At 42.8% G+C, this 19,169-nt stretch overlaps 1 protein-coding gene across 1 annotated transcript in view; it reads right to left on the reverse strand.

Moving 5' to 3' along the window:
• Nucleotides 1–19,169, reverse strand: part of FHIP1A (FHF complex subunit HOOK interacting protein 1A) — a 240,037-nt gene that overhangs the window by 96,665 nt on the left and 124,203 nt on the right. Inside the window, exons 3-4 of the mRNA XM_045295804.1 lie at nucleotides 16,014–16,245; nucleotides 3,974–4,600 (exon numbers count right to left, since the gene is read on the reverse strand). Coding sequence (XP_045151739.1) covers nucleotides 3,974–4,600; nucleotides 16,014–16,118 — 732 coding nt within the window. The 5' untranslated portion in view covers nucleotides 16,119–16,245. The remainder of the gene's footprint in view (nucleotides 1–3,973; nucleotides 4,601–16,013; nucleotides 16,246–19,169) is intronic.

Consider the following 19,169-nt stretch of genomic DNA (forward strand, 5'->3'; position numbering starts at 1 on the left):
CAAAGGCGGCTCAAGATGGCACAGTAAAATAACACGATAAAGTGTGGACAGAACAAGAGTTGGAAAACCAAAGAAGAATGATGCACTCAGCGTTTCTCAGACTGAAACTAAAAAGAAAAGTCAAACATTGAGCTGTAATATTGAGTTTCTGCAGCAAAATATTGTACAGCCAAGGATACACCCAATGCAGATGGAAGGAATACACGAAGTCACTGAAGCAACCCCATTCAACCGTTTCCAGAAGTAGCCTGTGATCGAGAACTGAGGGTCCTGAAGGAAGAAATCCAAAGCGCACTGAAGGAATGGCGGGAACAAGGCTTCAGGACCTGACGGAATCTCAAGTGAGGTGTTTCCAGAAGTGGATACAGAGCTGTATCCTCATCCTCACCCTCATCCATGTCAAGCAATTTGGAAGACTTAGCCAACCAACTGAAAGAAGTATTTGTGCTCATGCCAAAGAAATCTAGCGAGAGGAGAAATTATCCAAAGTATGATTCATGTCACATAAAAAAATAATGTTTTGCTAAATAATTTTTAAATGACTGCAGCAGTCGCAGGAAACTGCCAGAGATCCAGGAGACCTGGAGAAATGCTGATGTCTCAAGTTAGACTTCTCGACTGCTGCTTCCGTGGATGCCGACTGTGGATCCAAGGAAATAAAATCTCTGGCATTTCCGTGTTATGCACATGCCATCAGGAGTCAGGAGTACCCAATCCCCAGAGAAGGACTTCATGTCTCGTAAGCAGAATCAATGAAAAAAGAAAGAGCCTCAACGAAACGGATGGACCCGGTGGTTAAACAGAGCAGCAACTGTGAAGACGGCACACACGCAGGCATTTTTTCCTATTGTACATAAGGTTGCTGAGTTAGAGCCACGCCAATGGCACCTCATACTAACAACAATAGCAGCTAATAACAGTGAGCATCTTTTCAAATGTCTTGTGGCCATTAAGGTATCTTCCTTAGTGAAATGTCTATTCAAGTTCTTTGCCTTTTTTGATTGGGTTGTTTTCTTCTCTATTGTCACATTATAGGAATTCTTTATTATTATTATTATGAATAATAACAATAAACCATTTTACTGGGGCCTCTTACATATATTATAACAATCCATAAGTCAATTATATCGAACGAACTTGTATAGATATTGCCATCTTCAATTTCAAAGCCCTTTCTTCTTGAGCCCTTTAATATTAGCTCCTCTTTACTCCCTCCCTCCTCAGTCCTACCACCTTTGTTAACCCTTAATATATTATGTCTTATTATTTTTATATACCTTACACCGTCCGATATATCCCTTCACCTACCATTCTGAAATTCATCCCCCTCGAGGGGGGTTTTACCACCATCATTGTTTTCAATTCCCCCTTCCCCCCTTGGGGATTCTAAATCCTTTCCAGATATATGGTTCCCAAAATGTTTCTCCCAATCTTTAGGTTGCCTTTCTCATTGCTGATAAAATCCTTTGATGAGCTAAAGTCTCTAATTTTGATGAAGTCCCATATAAGTACTTCTTTAGCTTGCTGCTCATGTTTTTGGTGTCATAGCTAAGAATAGTTTAAAACTAGGTCCCAAAGCCGTGACTTACGATGTTTTCTTCTAAGAGTTTTATGACTTTAGTTTTCACAGTTAGCTCCTGGATCCATTTTTAATTTACTTTCATATACGGCATAACGTGTGGTTCCAGCTTCATTCTTTTGCACAAGGAGGCAAGAAAACATTTACCCTTAACGGTAAAAGACCTGAAGTTATGTGGATTTTGTCCTGTGACCTGGAGAGATACCCCTTGAAGCAATTGGGAAGCTTTGGCCTGGAGCCCCCACAATACATGTGAAGATTTGTGTTGTGCAGTGGGGTCTCGTCGGAGCATGAAAGAGTTCACCTGGGAAGCCACTATCAACCCATCCCAGGAGCAACGAGGTAGCCAATTATGCAGGGCTAACCCATAAAAGCCTGGCACATTAAGGCTCAGAGAGCTTCCTGGTTGGTGAAGGGACCTCTCTGAGACATCGCAGCTCAGGATTGGGCATCTTTCCAGACTTGGCCCATGTATTCTTCCTTATATTGATACTGATTTACACTGTAGGTTCTTTTATTGTGAAATCCTTATACTCTAATAAAACCAGTCGTCCCAGGTATAATATCTTCTGTGAGTTTATGTTCCAGTGAATCAAATAACCCAAGGACAATGCCATCTTAACTTTTAAGGTCTGAACTAGCACCAGGTAGCTAGAGGCAGAGAGAGAGTGCTGTGTAGGCTAGGCGGCTGGTGTTAGAAATAATGGAGAAGTGGAACACACAGGGATATGACTGATCTTCACATTCTGGAAATCGGGTTTATGCTGATTCTGAACCATAAGCTATCATCACAACCTCACCTCCAGCAAGGAACACAGGCCTGCTAACACCTTGATTTTAACCCAATGAAACCTATTGGACTTCTGATCTATAAAATGGTAAGATTATATGCTTTTGTAGTTTTAAAGCACTATTTGGTGGTGGTGGCGGGGGGAATCTGTCATAGCAGCAGTAGGAAATGAATCCATCAATGTATTCCAAAGATTAAGGGCAAGAAGTTCCATTTTTGTCTGAGTTGTATTATTTTATAGGGGCTTTTAAAAAGCTTTGTATTGTTGAAGGAGATAAGAAGGAGAGATTTAATATGCTGGCACAGGTGAGGAAAATCAATTCTTTACCTCTCATTAGACCAGAAATTGTTGTACAATCCCTGTCTCACTGCCAGAACCTAATGGAGAGAAGAGATGCATAGTAACCTGCATCTCTTAATTAAAATTCTATTTTTCAAAAATTTTACTCATCTGATTTTTCTGAACAAAAAAACATCCACAAGGCATAAGGTGAACCAGTTTTATCAGTCAAAATAATAATCTAGTAATATAAAGTACATTGCTACTTTTGAACCTCAGAAAAATATAATGCTACTTAACAAGGCTAATATTAACATTTTCGGCAGGTCAACTCTTGACTGTTGAAGATCATCCCTCAAACTACTTGGCATTAAGCATCTTGGCCCCTGCAGCAGAAAGTCAGACGTTCCCTCGGCACAGCCCCCCGCCCTCACACATTTCTAGATGCCCTCTTGACCACCCTCAAGAAATCCCCCCAAGTGTTAACTAACAAAGAGTCTAATTTACCTATGGCAACTTGGCTGTCCTGTTCTAGCAAAACGCAATCTCTCATACAATTCCAAGAGAACCAAGCATACTACAGGCTATATAGTTTGCAAATAAATAGAGTGAGATCATTAGCTGAAAGAAAAGACAATGGAAACAAGAGGTTGGTTTGTTCATTAAGTGGCACTATCTAACCACAAAGGCAGCAATTCATGTCCAACAGCCACTCCTTGGGGGACAGGTGAGGCTACCTGGTCCCATGGAGATTGACAATATCAAAAACCCTACATAGGGTCTCTCTGCGTCCAAATGGCAGGGGGTTTGGTTTGGATAGCATACTAAGTTATTAAGAAACTACAGAGTAAAGCATTTCTTATGATTACATCAAATTGGATATATGACTTTGCTTTTAAAAAATAAAATCCGTGTTTTAGATGTACCACTAGTGGTCATTATCTTGCTGGGAACCCGATCAATTGGCAAAACCACCTGGGAAGGGTCTTACCACATACCATGGTTTAGTGGCACCAAATCCCCCTGAAAAGCTAAGAGTATGGAAAAGATTGGTTTCTTCCATCTCTCTAAGAGAAGAACTCAGCTCGTTCTAAACACAGCAAAAATAAACCAGGAAACGGTACCACGGATGGTTTTCCTGTTGGCTTATGTTGAGCTCAACCTAAGACTCCTCTGCTCCCTCAAAAAGACTTCCGCTACATGTTTTTCCACCAAAGGAGCCAAGTTCACCTCGCTGAAAGGCAAGAGGCAAACCCGTACTGAGCATTAACCGGGAAGAAAAAGCACAAAGGAGTAGGGGAACATGCCAGGGAAAGCCACGTACCGGGCAGAAGTAGGTGTTCTCCACGATGTGATGGGCCACCATGCTGTTCTCAGCAGAGAGGGACATGATGAAGAGCAGAGCATCCCGGGCCTGCTGGCCCACTGTCCCCTCTCGGTGAATGAAGGGGATCAGAAGGGAGAAGATGAGAAAGTTGGCCGCCCCTTGGTCCTCACTCGTATGGAAGAATAGCTCCAGGATGGATGGGTCTTTGGCAAGGATGGAGCACAGCTGATTAAGCAGGACAACCAGCTTCCCTTCCACCATGGGGGTGGCTGTTCCTGAGCACGTGCTCAGCAACATCATCAGTGGCTTCAGAATGGGCTTGTGGTGCAGCAGGGGCTGGTGCGACTGGGTGACCAGCATTTCATACATCCTCAGCTGCTCGAGTTTCGTCTCGTCAGTAAATTCCCGTCTCAAGCTCCACAGGAACAGTTTCTCCATGATGTTCTCGGAGACCACAAATTCCAGAATTGGTCCCATGGCAGCATCCTTGGCTTGCTCTTCAATCAGCAAGAAGAGCATGTGTTCTACGTAATTCTGCACGGCGCTGGCCTCATCTGGAGGGATGGAGCCATACCGTGCCTGAATATTCTTCAAGGGGTCATGCTTCTCCAAGATCTTTACAACCTGTAACCAAATCAAACATTTGTCACCCACTGGAAGCTTATCATGATGACAAAGGCAGGCCACCATTCATCTCCCTCTCTCTCTCTTCCCCCACCTTCTCATGGGAAAAAACCTGAAGAGGTTAAACTATAGACAGATGTTTGAAGATCACTTATAATAGTTATTAAAATTTGGTAACCTAAACGTCAAAGAAATAGTATGGCTGCATAAATTAAGCCATCTTCATGCTTTGTGCTATTATTAGAGAGATTAATTTTTCAAAAAGGAAAATAATAAGTGATATATGAAAAACTAAATGATTTGTAAATATGGAGAACCATACATATTAACTATATAAATATCTTTTTTTTTAAACCTAGAGAGAAATATGTAAAATAATAGCTTTGTGTTCAAAGGGATAATCACATTTCATTTTTCTACACTTTCAATGGCATTGCTTTTCAATTTTAAGTACATTGACGATAAAAGGACATCTGACTACCCGTCTTCTCCTCGAAATACACCTTGAGAGCTGATTTGGAGACACAGTTTCCGCAGGGAGGCAGGTACTCCTATTGCCTGGACAGAACACCACCTCTCTGCCTCCTCTGCTTGGATGGGGACCCTCTTCCAGCCACGCCCACAGCCTTACAAAGTACAAAACTAATGAACAAGAGACACGTGCCTAGCAGAATCCATCCTAACATGCAGTCTATATTGAAACTAATTTTTTTAAAGATTTGAACTCTGTTCATTCTGCGTTGTTTTGTTTTGTTTTTAAGTCAGAAACGTGAGAAAACCACTTACAAAATTAACCTCTAAGTAGGTCATGCTGTAGTTCTGGTCTGCTTTTCTTCCATACCATTGCTGGCATTTGAACGCTTCCTACCTCTCTGCACCCATTGCTACCTATACGTCTGCTTGAAGACCTGGATATGGAAACCATTTTACATCTCAGCTGCCATTTAACTGTGTGCCTGGTAATGTTGACCGCCGTTGCCCATCAAATGCACTCCCTTTAAATGTGGGCACAGGATCACTTTTAAACAGCGGAATATTTTATTAACACATCTTTCTTCCTTTCTGCCTTCTTGAACTGCATGCTCGGTGGGATCCGTTTGTTTTTCGCACTCCCCTTCCTAATCCAGCTCTTTGATGCGCAGTTACATGTTCTATATTTAGGTTATACAATTTTTTGCAAGTCACTGGGGAAGCTGGCAAATGTGCAACGCCGTGTCAGCATGCATGAGCAATGAGGGAAATTTAGTCCTTGGGAAAAGGGCTAAGGAAGAAAAGAAACCTTTGTAAGCCAGGCAAGCATATCCATACGGAGAGTGCATTTCCCCAGAATCTTCACATCTATGGACGGCCACTTTAAAATGGACAAAGGCTGTCACGGGGGAGAAAAAAATCACCCCAGCACCCTGGAGTTGTTTCTTTCAATGAGGAAGGACTGTGGTTAGCAGCTACCCAGGAGGTATAAAGGCCCAGCGGCTGGTGGCCTCAGCTATTTTCCTGGGCGACAGGCCAACTCCACAGCACCCAGTTAATTCCACACACCCCCATCAAGCCCTCGCCATACCTGCCAGCCTGGTGATTTCACTGGCAGAAACTCTGAGACCTGTTCTCTTCCTTTCTTTTTGCTCTGGGCCTTGGCACCACCCCACAGGCAGGGATCAGAGTGCTATGCTTGCCCAAAGGAGATCTTCCACCAGCACAGCTTGTTCTCCAACCCGAAACGTCCCTAACTTCAAGGCGCTGAGTGTGAAGAACAAATTAGCTACAGGCTCTATCAGTTCTTTAATGTCAAAGTCCACATATTGGGTTTACTTATGAGCAATATCATTACAGCTGGGCCTCTGGGTAAAAATATAATTATACTTCTTGTGTGTGCTTAGACTGTCCACACTGGCCCAAACGGGGACTATGCCTTAGACTCTGGTAGGAGTGCAGAAAATTAGCTCCATCTTTCTGGAAAGCCATCTGGCAACATGTAACAGAAGTTAAAAAATTGTTCCTGTCCTTTGACGTATTAATTCCACTCTAGGGGAAAATGCTGTAAAGAAACAGCCCAAGAATAACTTAAATGTTAAAATTGTTCACACTAAAATTATCTTCAGATAATAGAAAGTAAAAATATCATTGACCCAAACAGTCAGGAATCAGGGACCTACAATTAAAATGTTGCCTCATTAGACAATAATACTATTAAAAATAGAAACTAAGTGAATCTTACGATAATATTAATAGATGAAATAATTTATGTTCAAAAAAACAAATACTGACAAATGGATGGATGATTAGTAAAAAAAGCTGGGAGATAATATTTTATTTAAAGTGAATGATCACTCCTCTCATGTAAATCTAATTTCATAAGATAAATAAAAATGAAAATAGGCAATGTAATTTTTCACTGATGCCTTACAAATAAAAGGGTTAAAAATAAGTGATACTGGAAAACTGCTATGTCTCTGAAATTCTGAAATTAAATTTGTACATATACATATATATTCTAAATACTATGCATTCACAGGCATGTACATGCATCTACATATTACATATACAATGAAAATGTATAGTAAAATTTACATATCCCAAATTACATTTTTTTCATGAATTCATCTTCATGTACATTATTAATTTCAAAGCATTCCGTTCCAAACAGATTTTTTTTTATTTTGCTGGGGGGGAAAATCCCTCAAATAATGAACTGAGATTTTTATATAGCATGCAAATTGCTGAGCAGTTGTGTTTTTTTTTTTTTAATGGAAGCACCTTTATCCTACTTCTAATAGCTGCCCCTTGATGTAGCTCTCTGGGGTAATAGGCAGAGAAAAAAACATCAAAATGGAGTGAAAACCACCCGCCAAGGCATTTTGCAGTCTGCCAGTCATCTGCAATGGAGCAGACACGTCAGCAGCTGCACGCCTGTGAGTCAGGGTGCACCGAGTGATCGGCAAAGTGCTGATGAGCCCTGTGTGGGCACATGGCCCTTCCCTGTCTCCTTAGGTGTCAAGACCTTCCCAGCCACCACCCTCATCCTTCCAGGCAGACACACCCATGACCTGCTTTTACAAGAGGGCTCTGGGTGTTCACACCCTGGACTCGGGTCCTACCCTGCCAGGGCCTGCCCAAGGGACCTCCTGTCTGGGGCAGAGCTTGCAATGAGAGAATGGCAGTTGCGCTGCTGCCCAGGTGGCACCACTGTCTTTCCGTTTCTATAGGCTGAAGCCTGGCATGACCTTCTGTGAGCTCTTCCCACATCAGCCAACATTCCGTGTCCTGGACGTCGGCTTGCTGCCTAGTTTCACCCACTCGCCAACCCTTCTCCTCTAGCCCTGCAGATGCCAGCGTCCAGGCTGCTCACAGTGGCTGCCCTACACCTGGCTCTCTCCCACGCTCTATCTTGCCTCAGCCTTCCCAAAGCTAGCTTCCCTCACTACCCACTCAGGGACTCAGTTCTTGGGGTGGGGGGCAAGGGGTGGGATGCGGGACACAATGAATGGAGCTAAAGGGACCCAAGTGAGTAAGAGTGTGAAAACAAGCAAAATATACTTTGCCAATATTTCTTTACAATATTTCTTTGTCAGGCTAAATATACCATCTAATGAACTAATCAACTCCTGAAGAAGCTGCGAGTAATTAAGTGGATTTGCTGAAATCAGAGAGAGACACTTAAATGTTTTGTTGATCATAGCTAAGCTATCGATGGACAAACTTTAACAAAAACCGGCTGGTCCTTACGCCTGTGGACCTTAAGTCTGGATTAGATATACAAGGGGGTTTCCAAAAGTTCATGGAAGAAAATGGAATCGAAAGATAATAGAATTCTTCGGCAAACTTTTTGAAGCCCCCCCTCCCCATAGATCCATATGTAAATTACCACAATTCTTAAACTCTCAAACACACACACAAATGTTGTGTGGACAACGGTGCTAAAATGCTCAGTAGACCAGTACTTGTTAACTTGCCCACCTCACTGCAGAATCACTGACCTGTAACTAGGAGGACTATTGGGGCTAAGTAAGGTGAACCAATAGCCACGTGTTCCTTCGAGAATGTAAGATATTCCTCTCCTTGGCCCAAAGGATGGCTCCTATCAGGTAGTGTTAACAGGCCTGAATATTAAATATTCAAAAATTCTAAATAGGAAACTCAAATGCTTTCAGAATGAAAGATGTACATTAAGACACATAGAACTCAAGCTGACAAGTAACTATCCTTTAGGATGAGAAGTGCTCCCCTGTCAGTAGCTTATCTTCCCTGTCACCTTTTTACGTGTGTCATGTACACAGGCTTGTAGCAGTAGGTGATTCTTATGCTACTTTGGTCAGAGCCAAGTTATTTCAAGAGTCACAGGAGAGCACACCACACTCCAAGCCCTGGGAACGCTCATTTAAAATGGCCTATGGGAAACACCACATCAGCAGGCCGCCGTGGTCTATCACAGGGGCTATCTTAAACCTTGATTCATCTTTTTCAAAGATGGGCAAGATTGAGCTGTCTTCGGTAAAATTCCACTTAATATACCCAAAAATGACAATAAAAGGAAGTGTCCATTTGGTCCTGATGCCTTACTTAACATGTCTTTCAATTTGGATACTTTTTGCATACCTCTATTCAAAGAAGAGCCTTCTTTTGAATTAAGGTAACATTGCTTTTCAATATCTGTGTGCTTGCACCCGTTTTTAATGTCAGCTCCAATCCCGAAGCACCAGAGATTTGTCTAAATCTGGGACAGAGCAGGAGAAACCAGAAACTCTATCTACAAGCCATACGTCCTTGGAACCAAAGGTACTCTGATAATTACTGCCATACAGAGGCACATTAGCAGCCTTAGTCAATAAAATAACATAATACACCCTATATGCCTAGGCACAGTAGAAAACAACATTTTAGGACTATATGAAAAGGATTAAAGAGTAATGATCTATGTAAAAATATCCAGGCGAGCACTCATACGTGCAACCCTAGCAAAGCCAGCCTCATCATCAGATGTACACTGGGGGAGTGGCTGACGTTTCAGCAGGTTCAGCCGCCGGACGTCTGGCAGAAGCCCAAGTGAAGGCCTTGGCCCTCTCTCTGAAGAAGATAACTGTGTCAGTATTACTTCCTACTGTCACGTTTGAGGCTACTTGTAACGGTGAGAAGACCGATAGGAATTTTTTAATGCTAACATCAGTTTCCTAAGATGAGAAGGCTAATCAGAGCTCTCTAACGCTTCCCATCTCTTGAAAGCCTGACTTACTTCTTCTGCGGTTGGTCCTGACATGGCACTGACTGAAAAGGTGCAGATGAACAAAGCAGGAGAATGCGACGAATGGGAAACATTGAAGTACACATTTCAAATCCCTGGATTGGGTACTCCATACTTCTCAATAAGGAGCCCTGGGGCCCAGTGGTTACGTGCTTGCTTACGGACCAAGGGCCTTCACGTAGAACCCACCAGCCCTTCACGGGAGACAGAGGAGGTGATGGGCTTCCAGCAGATGGCAGTCCTGGAAATGCTAGGGAGCAGTTCTGTGCCGCCCTGCATGTGAGGCTGGATATATTGGCATCAACTCCACACTGGCAGGTTTTGGTTTTATATTTCTTTAATGGATTCACCCTGCTTGGAGCTCAAGACAAGACACTCTCATGTTACCTATTTTTCTATAAATGCAAATATCCTGATAAACATCTACTTGTCATTATTGTGGGAAGGCAAAGACAAAGCCCTGGAGACTTAATTAGCTTAGCTGGATGACTCAGTTCTTTCCTAACCCCTCAAAGAGGGGGTGTGTGGTGGGGGGATTACTAAACTCACTGCTTTTCCTCATCCATCACCATTATGCTATCTGAGCTCTCATGTTTTCTCAGCCAACATTTTTATGTAACAGCTTATTTTTGGAGTCTGAGGGTGGTACGGAGTTGCTTTGGGCTTTTAACTAACTGCATGCAAAGACAGGAATGGGCATTTCCAATACTGTTGTGTTTTTTTTTTAGCTTACCACTTCTGTGAGCAGACACTGTTTAGTACAACAAACACTGATGCGATACTTGGAAGGAGAGAAGAGAAAGAATGAGCAGAGCAAAGTCCATGCGGCTTTGCAAAGTACTACTGTGCCACCAAGAACAGCTAGTGGGGTGGGGTGGGGTGGGGAGGTTCATTCCCAGAGCAGTTGAGTGGAGCAGTTTATTATCCAGTGGATTGAAGCTTCTTACCATTCTTACTCTCTTCCATTCAGTGAAAGCACAGAAGTAAAGGCAAACAATAAAAAGAAATCTACTAGCTTTATTTGGGAGAACAAAGAGGCTTTCTACTCCTGTAAAGAGTTACAGCCTCAGGGGAAGTTCTATAGGGTCCTGTAGGGTCACCATGAGTCAGAATTGAATTGACTAGATTTAGAATCTGTTCTTTTAGTCTAATACAAAAGCTAAATACATACGTACATCTCCAGATCATTAAATTCGGTCCAAAGAACTAACTGGGAGCAGCTGATACAGTCTGCTACAAATCAGTGCAGGCGCAGCTGTTTTCTAGCTTGCCAAACCCTCAAGTCGTGTTTCCTACCGCCAGCTTTTCAGTCCAGCCGTCCACTAAACGTCGACACTGTACCGTGCTATGTCTCTGGGCCCTGGGGCCCAGATAAATTACAAACAGTTGCTGGTCTTGAAGAACTTGTGGTGAGGTGTAGGAAGACGATACCGTAGATGTCATGTTAATGAACGGTGGCTAAAGAATACTCAGGGTGCTGTGGGAGTAGAAGAGAGGACGGGGCAGTTTCCTGGAAGAAATGGTGCCGCCAAGGAGGCCCTCCCACACACCAGGCGTTTCACGATGGGGAGGGACAGTCCAGGCAGAAAGAAGAGCATGTGCCTCAGTCAACCAGGCATGCCACAACAGGAAGGACACTGCCCAGGCGGGGAGGTGGCTAGGTACTACAGGTAATTAATTCTACATTTCTAAATCTCATGGAAACCCTAGAGGTCAGGGTAGAACTGCTTCCTGGGTTTCCTAGACTGTAACTCTTTACAGGAGCGGAAAGCCTTGTCCTTCTCCCTTGGAGCAGCTGGTGGTTTCAAACCGGTGTTCTTGCAGTTAGCAACCTAATGCGTAAGCACCAGGGTCGCTATGAGTCAGAATTGACTTGATGGCGGTGTTTGGTTGAGGCTTGCGGGGAAGACTAAATGGGAGTCTAAGAGGGATGAAAACCAGTCTGTCGAGAACCAAGTGTACCATCCTGACCTGGACGTAGGTGGTCAGGGGTCACTGAAGAGTCCAACTAGAGAAAAGACCCAGCCAACCTGGGTTTTAGATTCTTTGCTCTGACACCTTAAGGCTGAAGAGGGCACCTCACAAAGTGAGCCATACAAGGCAGGGGCCCCTTCACACAGCCCAAGACAACCACAGTCCTCAAAAGAACTATTTTGGGAATGCCACCCTGCAATCTTTGGAATCTTGGATCCCTTTGGAAACTCAAGTGCACCCTTAGGCCAATCAAAGTCGCCCCTCTGGTGACCCCTCCTCTGAATGCCCAACTGCTTTGGATGGCAGTTGGTTATGTAACGAGCTGGCCCAGACAGGCTGCACAGTGTGTATCCTGTCCCAACAAAAGTTGCTTTTTAATGTACTTATGCTCTGGAATGTTGTTAGTTGTCACGGAGTCATTGTGACTCGTGGCAACTGCACATGTGCACAGTCTAGCTGCTCCACGGGGCTTTCAAGGCGGCGAAGCCCATCATCAGGACTTTCTTCCTGAGCGCCTCTGGGTCAGTTCAACCACCAGCTTTTCCACGAGAAGTTAGGCTCTCAGCCATGTGCACCACCAGGACCCCAAGCTCTGAAATGGAGGCTAAGCACCTGAGAATCGATCAAACATGTCAATTTAGCTAGATTTGTATCTAAGTATCCTAACAAACATCTACTGAAAGTCCCATGGACTGCCCAAAGAACTAACAAAAGTCCGTTCTTGGAAGAAGTATGGCCAGAAGACTCCTTGAAGCAAGGATGGTGAGACTTTTGCCTCTTGTACTTTGGACATCTTGTCAGGAGAGGCCAGTCCCTGGAGAAGGGCATCCTGCTTGGTAAAGTAGAGGGGCAGGGATAAAGAGGAAGGTCCTCTAAGAGATAGATGGACACAGTGGCCAAAAAACAAGCTCAAACACGAGAGCCACTGTGAGGATGGCCCAGGGCTGGGCAGTGTTTTCTTCCGTTGTGCACAGGGCCAGCGTGCATCGGAACCGACGCGATGGCCCCTACAAACACCAAAGAAAAGACGTCCCACTTCCACAGACCTCACGTTCTCTCATTTAACCTATCAAAAGCCTTCGGCTCGGTAACTAACAGAGCACTGCAGTAAACCACACATTGGCAACCAGTATTGTCTAGGCCACATTTCTTACCAGCTTTACGGGTTTTCTTGGGATGCCTAAGGGGAACCCAGAGGCTGGAATCACAGTAGTGAGAGAAATTTAGGTCAGATTTTAGCTCATTTCCCCAATCCTCTACAACTCTTCTTCATCTAAGCCTGAGCAACTCATAGCAAAATGCTAATGTATGAAACAAATAGCAAATAATATTCTAAACCAAGTAGCATTCCTTCCTATCAGCTCAAGAGCTCTTCTGTTTTACCTAAATCATCTTTTCCCAGGGCCAACCTAGCAAAATCTCACTTCCTCCACTGCCCAAGTCGTTCCCTGTTCCCTTTCTTAATTCTTGTAAGCACCGTGATTCATTTTGTAATGGTGTGTCTCCATTGTCAGAGTCCTGGTAGTGTCATGGGCTCCTCCTTGGACTGCTAACCACAAGGTCAGAACTTTGAAACCACCAGCTGCTCTGCAGGAGAAAAAGGAGGCTATCTACTCCCATAAAGAGTTACAGTCTCAGAAACCCACCCGGGTAGTTCTACCGTCCCATCAGGTCACTATGGGCTGGAATTGACTTCAAAGCAGTGAGTTGGGGATTTCGTTTAGTTGTCTCGCTTATCAATTAGCTTACCATATGTACTTGTATATAAGCCAAGTTTTTCAGCATATTTTTAATGCAGGTTTTGTGGTAAAATTAGGTGCCTCGGCTGAAATTCAGGTCGGTTTATACTCGAGTATATACGGTCTATTCTTTAGGCTTACATCCTGTGAGGCTAAGAGTGATGTGTCTCAATGCACTCAGTAAATCTGTGTGGAACAAGAATGACTGACAACCACATGAATTTCTTCATTCATCAAGGTAACAGGAAGGCCTTCAAGAATCACTGGAAGGAAGCAGATTATAGGCATTTTCCTGATTCACTTTAAAGTCAAGTCTAAACAGGTATGAAACTTGCCCAAAGTTAAAGGAACCTCTGAACCAGCAATAAGCCTGAGAGTGAGCATCTTCATTTTACAAAAGGAAGTGTTTAATCACCAACCAACATTCCATCTAGCCAAGTTATCCTTACCCTCAACTTGACATTTTACTCTTCTGGCTAGAAGTATTTCGTATTTACGCTAAAGCAAGGAGGGAATGTTTCAGCCAGCCTAAAATGCCTGATAACGTACAAGACATTCATATGGGATATGTAAATAAATAATATGACTGACTGAGACCAATATTTACACATTCCAAATTCGGGTGGGGGGTCAGGAAGACATTCGAACTGTACTTCAATAGCTTTTTAAAATGCTCCCCAAGACATATTGACAGGACAGGTAACTTGCCTACACTCCATAGAATCCAGAGGTTGATGACGTACCATGTCTCTGAAAGCTGTCACATAATACTAAATGGATCGTATCACTGTTGCCCCAGCAGGAATGACCACAAGCACAAGGATTTCTACCTGAGCAAATCAGCAAATTGGAGAGCCCAGAGCAAAGAATGCCCATTGGATTGATAGGCTTTATCAGCCAAGTCAAGCAACGGGGCTGAAAAGGTTCCCAATTCAAAACATCTGCTGGAACACGCTTATTAGTTAAATTGAAAACAACAACAACAAAACACACCTATTTCCAATATTTATACATGTCCTTACAAATAAATTAATAAACATGTACTAAATGAGTATGTCACATATAGTACAAATACGAAATAGAAATATTTTAAAGATTAAAAAGACAGAAGTTGGTCTTCTAAAATAGTCATTCCACACGCAGGTGACCACTGGGCACACACACACCTTTGGGGATCGCTGCCTCACTCTGGAATCACTGCCTGAACACACTCAGGAGAGTACAAAACGAAGGGTGGGAGGCTCCTGAGTAACTTTCTTCCCTTTGCTAACTCAGCTGTGCCCTCAGTGTCCAGGACAAACCATTCAGATTTGTTTTCAACAGAGAAAAGACGGACGTGAAATGGACCAAAACATCTAGGAAGCTTTAGAGTGAACAGCGAAAGCCACCGCCAGGTGGAAATGATCCCGAAGCAGAATGGACTGTGTTCAGCTGAAATCTAAACCAAGTCCTTTATACTTAATGTGATGTGCAGGCTCGGCGGTTTAGCCCACAAGCTGCTTCCGGCCCCAGGAAGGGACTAGGTGGTCATTAAAACACCTGTATCTAAACGGCCACTTAGCAGCTCACCTGGGGAGTGCAATTTTTGAAAAGTCGTAAAGAATCCCAATTTTATGTATTTCACTATTTGCTAACTCCCTGAAGAAAGGGGTGGGCTAGTAAGATTTGCTGAACACTCACACGGATCCACACCCAGAACAACATCAAGTCACAGAGATGTTGAAATCATCAAGACGCCTCACATAATCCGCTTTGAAAGGGAGAAGACAAAGGGTCTTCGAAAAGTTCGTGGAAAAATTCCAGTGTCTTTTCATCCTACTTTTTCCACAACCATTTTGAAGCTCCCATGTATTCACATACGGCCAGGAGTCTGAGGATTGGCTGGTGATTTTGAACTGCCCAACTTTGGAATCACAGCCCAACTCGTAACCACTATGCCATGAGGACTCCTGCTATTTAACCGGAAGCAAGTTATTTAACTTCCCACATTTTCCATAGCCTCAACTACAAAATGAACATGCTAAAACTACCTTATCTGTCCACGTAGAAGAGTAAATGAGCAAAGGCTGTTGAGGTGCTCAGCAGGGCTTGGTCAAAGTTTAATGAATGTATATTTCAATATTATTCAGGGAAATGGGTGGGGAGGAGGAGAGACAGAAGGTGTGGCTATGGGCAGATATATTGCAAAGTGATCCTGAGGACATTTTAGCTCTCTTCTAATAGATCCCCTTTGTGAAAACAATACGTTTTTTAAACTCTAGATCCCTGTTCTAGGAAAGGAAAAAGAGAAAGCTGTTTTTCCCTCACCCTCTGAAAGGGGCTTGCCTTCTGGTGTTTCTGGACATCTAATTACTTGTCACAAACGTAGGACACCTTGGTTCAGTGTGATGACACCCCCACCCCCACCTTCCTACCCCTTGGGGGCAGCCTGAGACCAGCAGAGGGGACAGAACCCACACCTTACCTGAGCCCAATGGTTTCTAAATACAATCATGCATGTTTCCGGGTCAACTCCTCGCAGGCTCACAGCCTGCTGGAGTTTGCGTTCCTTGGCAATTGATGACATCATAAACGTTCATAAACGAACGCTTCTAAGTCATATTTAATTTTCAGGAAAATTAGGTCAGCAGTCTCTAACTTTCAAGTCTCACATTCAAAATGCAACTTCTTCACAATGTACTGCCATCTTCAGAAACCTGCAATGACAATCACAAAAACAAAAGTATCTCATTAGGTTAGTATATTAAGTAGGACACTGACTTAAATTTAAATCAAGCCACAGATTTTCAAAACCCAACACAGAACAAAATATCTATGAAATAGATCTCTATTCAATCACAAGGCTCTCCTATTTTCTCTCACTTTGTTACCAAAAATCATCAATGTTATTATTAGAGAATTTTTGGTTTCACCCCAGACTGTTATTCTAAATCACTCAAGGCTAGTTTCTACAAGAAAATACTAATATAAACTCAAAGTCTATACAAAAAATCAAATGATACAAAAGAGCTTCAGTAATCAAATAAATCATAATACCAATGTTTGTGAAAATTTAAAAACAGTAACAAGAAAGCCATTTAAGGGTGACATAAATAAGTGGCTGGCTGTAACTAGGCCCAATATCATTGATTTTTTTTTTTCAATCAATGACTGTCATAATATAATTGAAACTACAAAATATGTTAAGCTTTCTAGTAGTTCAGAAAAAATACTAGAACTACATACAGCTTTGTCAAATCAAGAGACAGAAACACTCTGTTAAATAAGAGTCGTGTGAGGTGTGAGTACAAGGCAACATGTTTACAAATGAAAATAGACTATGTGCACAGAACACAAAGAAAATCGAAGACTTCTTAAAACCACCACTCATGGTCATCAAGTTGATTTCAACCTTATGGGACAAACAGGACTACCCTTTTGGGATTCCAAGACCATACATCTTAGGGGGGGCAACCAGCTTCACCTTTGGTCTGAAGAGCAGCTGATAAGTTCAAACTAATGGCTTTGGGTCAGCAGCTCAGTGCGTAGCCCACTACGCCACTAAGGCTCCTTAATCACAGAGCCAACAAGTGGGGCGTGGGGTGGGTAAGATATTGAAATCTGTCATGGATTGAACTGTCTGTCTTCTCCCCAAATATATGTCAATTTGGTTGGACCACAGTTCTCAATCATTCAGCGGTTATATAATGATATGTTTTAGCAGTATAATGCTGCAATCATCTCCCGTGATCAGCCAATCAGTTGTAAGGGATGAAGGGATAATGCAACATTCTTATTCAAGTCTTCCTTAAGAGGAGGAGAGAGAAGCGTGTGTGAACAGAGTGCATCCTAAGACCCAGAGTCCCTTCCCTGAGACTCTCGTAGGCCCAGGAGAAGACGGATGTCAAGACATGGAGATCTCCAAGAAATATTAAGGCCGCCAATGTGGAAAAGAGACACAATCTTCTCTCTAAGAGCCAACAAAGAGAGAAAGCCGTCCCCGAGAGTTGGTGCCCGGGATTCAGACTTCTCGCTTGCTACTGTGAGAGAATAAATGCGTTTGCCAAAACCATTCACTTGTGATATTTCCATTACAGTAGCACTGGGGAACTCAGACAAGGCCATAACGAGTGTGTTGGACAGGATCACAGGGTACAGTGCTAACCAACAAAAGCAATAGGCCAATGGTATTATCTCATAGTTTGATCGTTCATAAGAGGTCTCAGCACAGTTTAGGAATTATTTTTTTTAGTGTAAATATTACCATATGTTCAGAGAAAAATAATTATGGCACAATTATCATTATCACTAAAGCATTAGCCATGACCCAGACCATCAAAAGGGTGAGCAGCTCTTTTAATTTGGATAAATCAGAAACAGCTCGAAGGCAAAGGCATATTGGAGGCAATGCTCTGTGAGAAGGGGAAAAGCCTCCATAAGTTAATTTATAAGTGTAATGCTTGAACCTCAGAACCAATTATTTGGGTTTCTATTATTTATTGTGGGAAAATGTATTTAGTTCTTGAACTTCTCAGTGTTCAAACAGGAATTTGAAACAAATTGAGTTCGGCAACCCAGGTATGTTGTTTGTGTTTTTTATAACTATATTTCATTATTTAAATTGATAAATTTCCCGACCTATAATTCTTCAGGAAAAAAAATTGTTTTCAATAGAGCTGTATCCACTGCCATTAAGAACCTTTTCCATGGAGAGACATGATTTATTAGCCATCTGCTGTTTTCAAATCAGGTGTGGCCACCCTACATTTATGGGGTACACATCTGCCAGGCACGATAGCCCACCCACACCCTGCATACAATCCCGATGGTCTAGTCACCCCACTATGTGACCAGTCTAGCCCGAACAGAATTTACGTCTTCAATGATAAACGAAACAAGGTTCTAAATCAACTTCCTCCTTATACTAAACACTAAATTTCTGTGAAAATGACATATTGGGGTGTTTGGATTCATCCCAGAAATTGAAAACTCGAGCTCCAGGACTTTAAGATTTTTCCTCAAAGAAGGGGAACGTACAGATACCAAACCAAAAACCAAACTCATTGCCATCAGGTTGACCCAACTCATTGAGACCCTACAGGACAGAGTAGAATGGCCCGATCTATGGAAGCAGACGGCCTCATCTTTATCCCTTGGGGCAGCTGGTAGGTTCAAAGCACGGTCCTTGCAGTTAGCAGCCAAACACTGAACCACTGCCACCAGGGTTCCTCTAAATCATGCACTCTCTACGATCCTTTTACATTAATTCTCAGAAAGCCATTCTGTACAATCGTTTCAGATACTGAGACTGCAGTACAGCCAGGATAAATGACTGGCCAATCTTTTTTTTTTTTTTTTTAATCATTGTATTGGGGGGCTCTTACAAAATCTTTTTTTTTTAAATCATTTTATTAGGGGCTCATACAACTCAGCACAATCCATACATACATCAATTGTGTCAAGCACATTTGTATATTCATTGCCCCTCAAAACATTTGCTCTCTACCTAAGCCCCTGGCATCAACTCCTCATTTTTTCTCCTCCCTCCCTGCTCCCCCTCCCTCATGAGCCCTTGATAATTTATAAATTATTATTTTGTCATATCTTGCCCTGTCCGACGTCTCCCTTCACCCACTTTTCT

This window comes from Echinops telfairi, unplaced genomic scaffold, assembly GCF_000313985.2.
Source record: "Echinops telfairi isolate 266 unplaced genomic scaffold, ASM31398v2 ScPeMD7_5868;HRSCAF=6743_1, whole genome shotgun sequence".
Taxonomy (NCBI): Eukaryota; Metazoa; Chordata; class Mammalia; order Afrosoricida; family Tenrecidae; genus Echinops; species Echinops telfairi.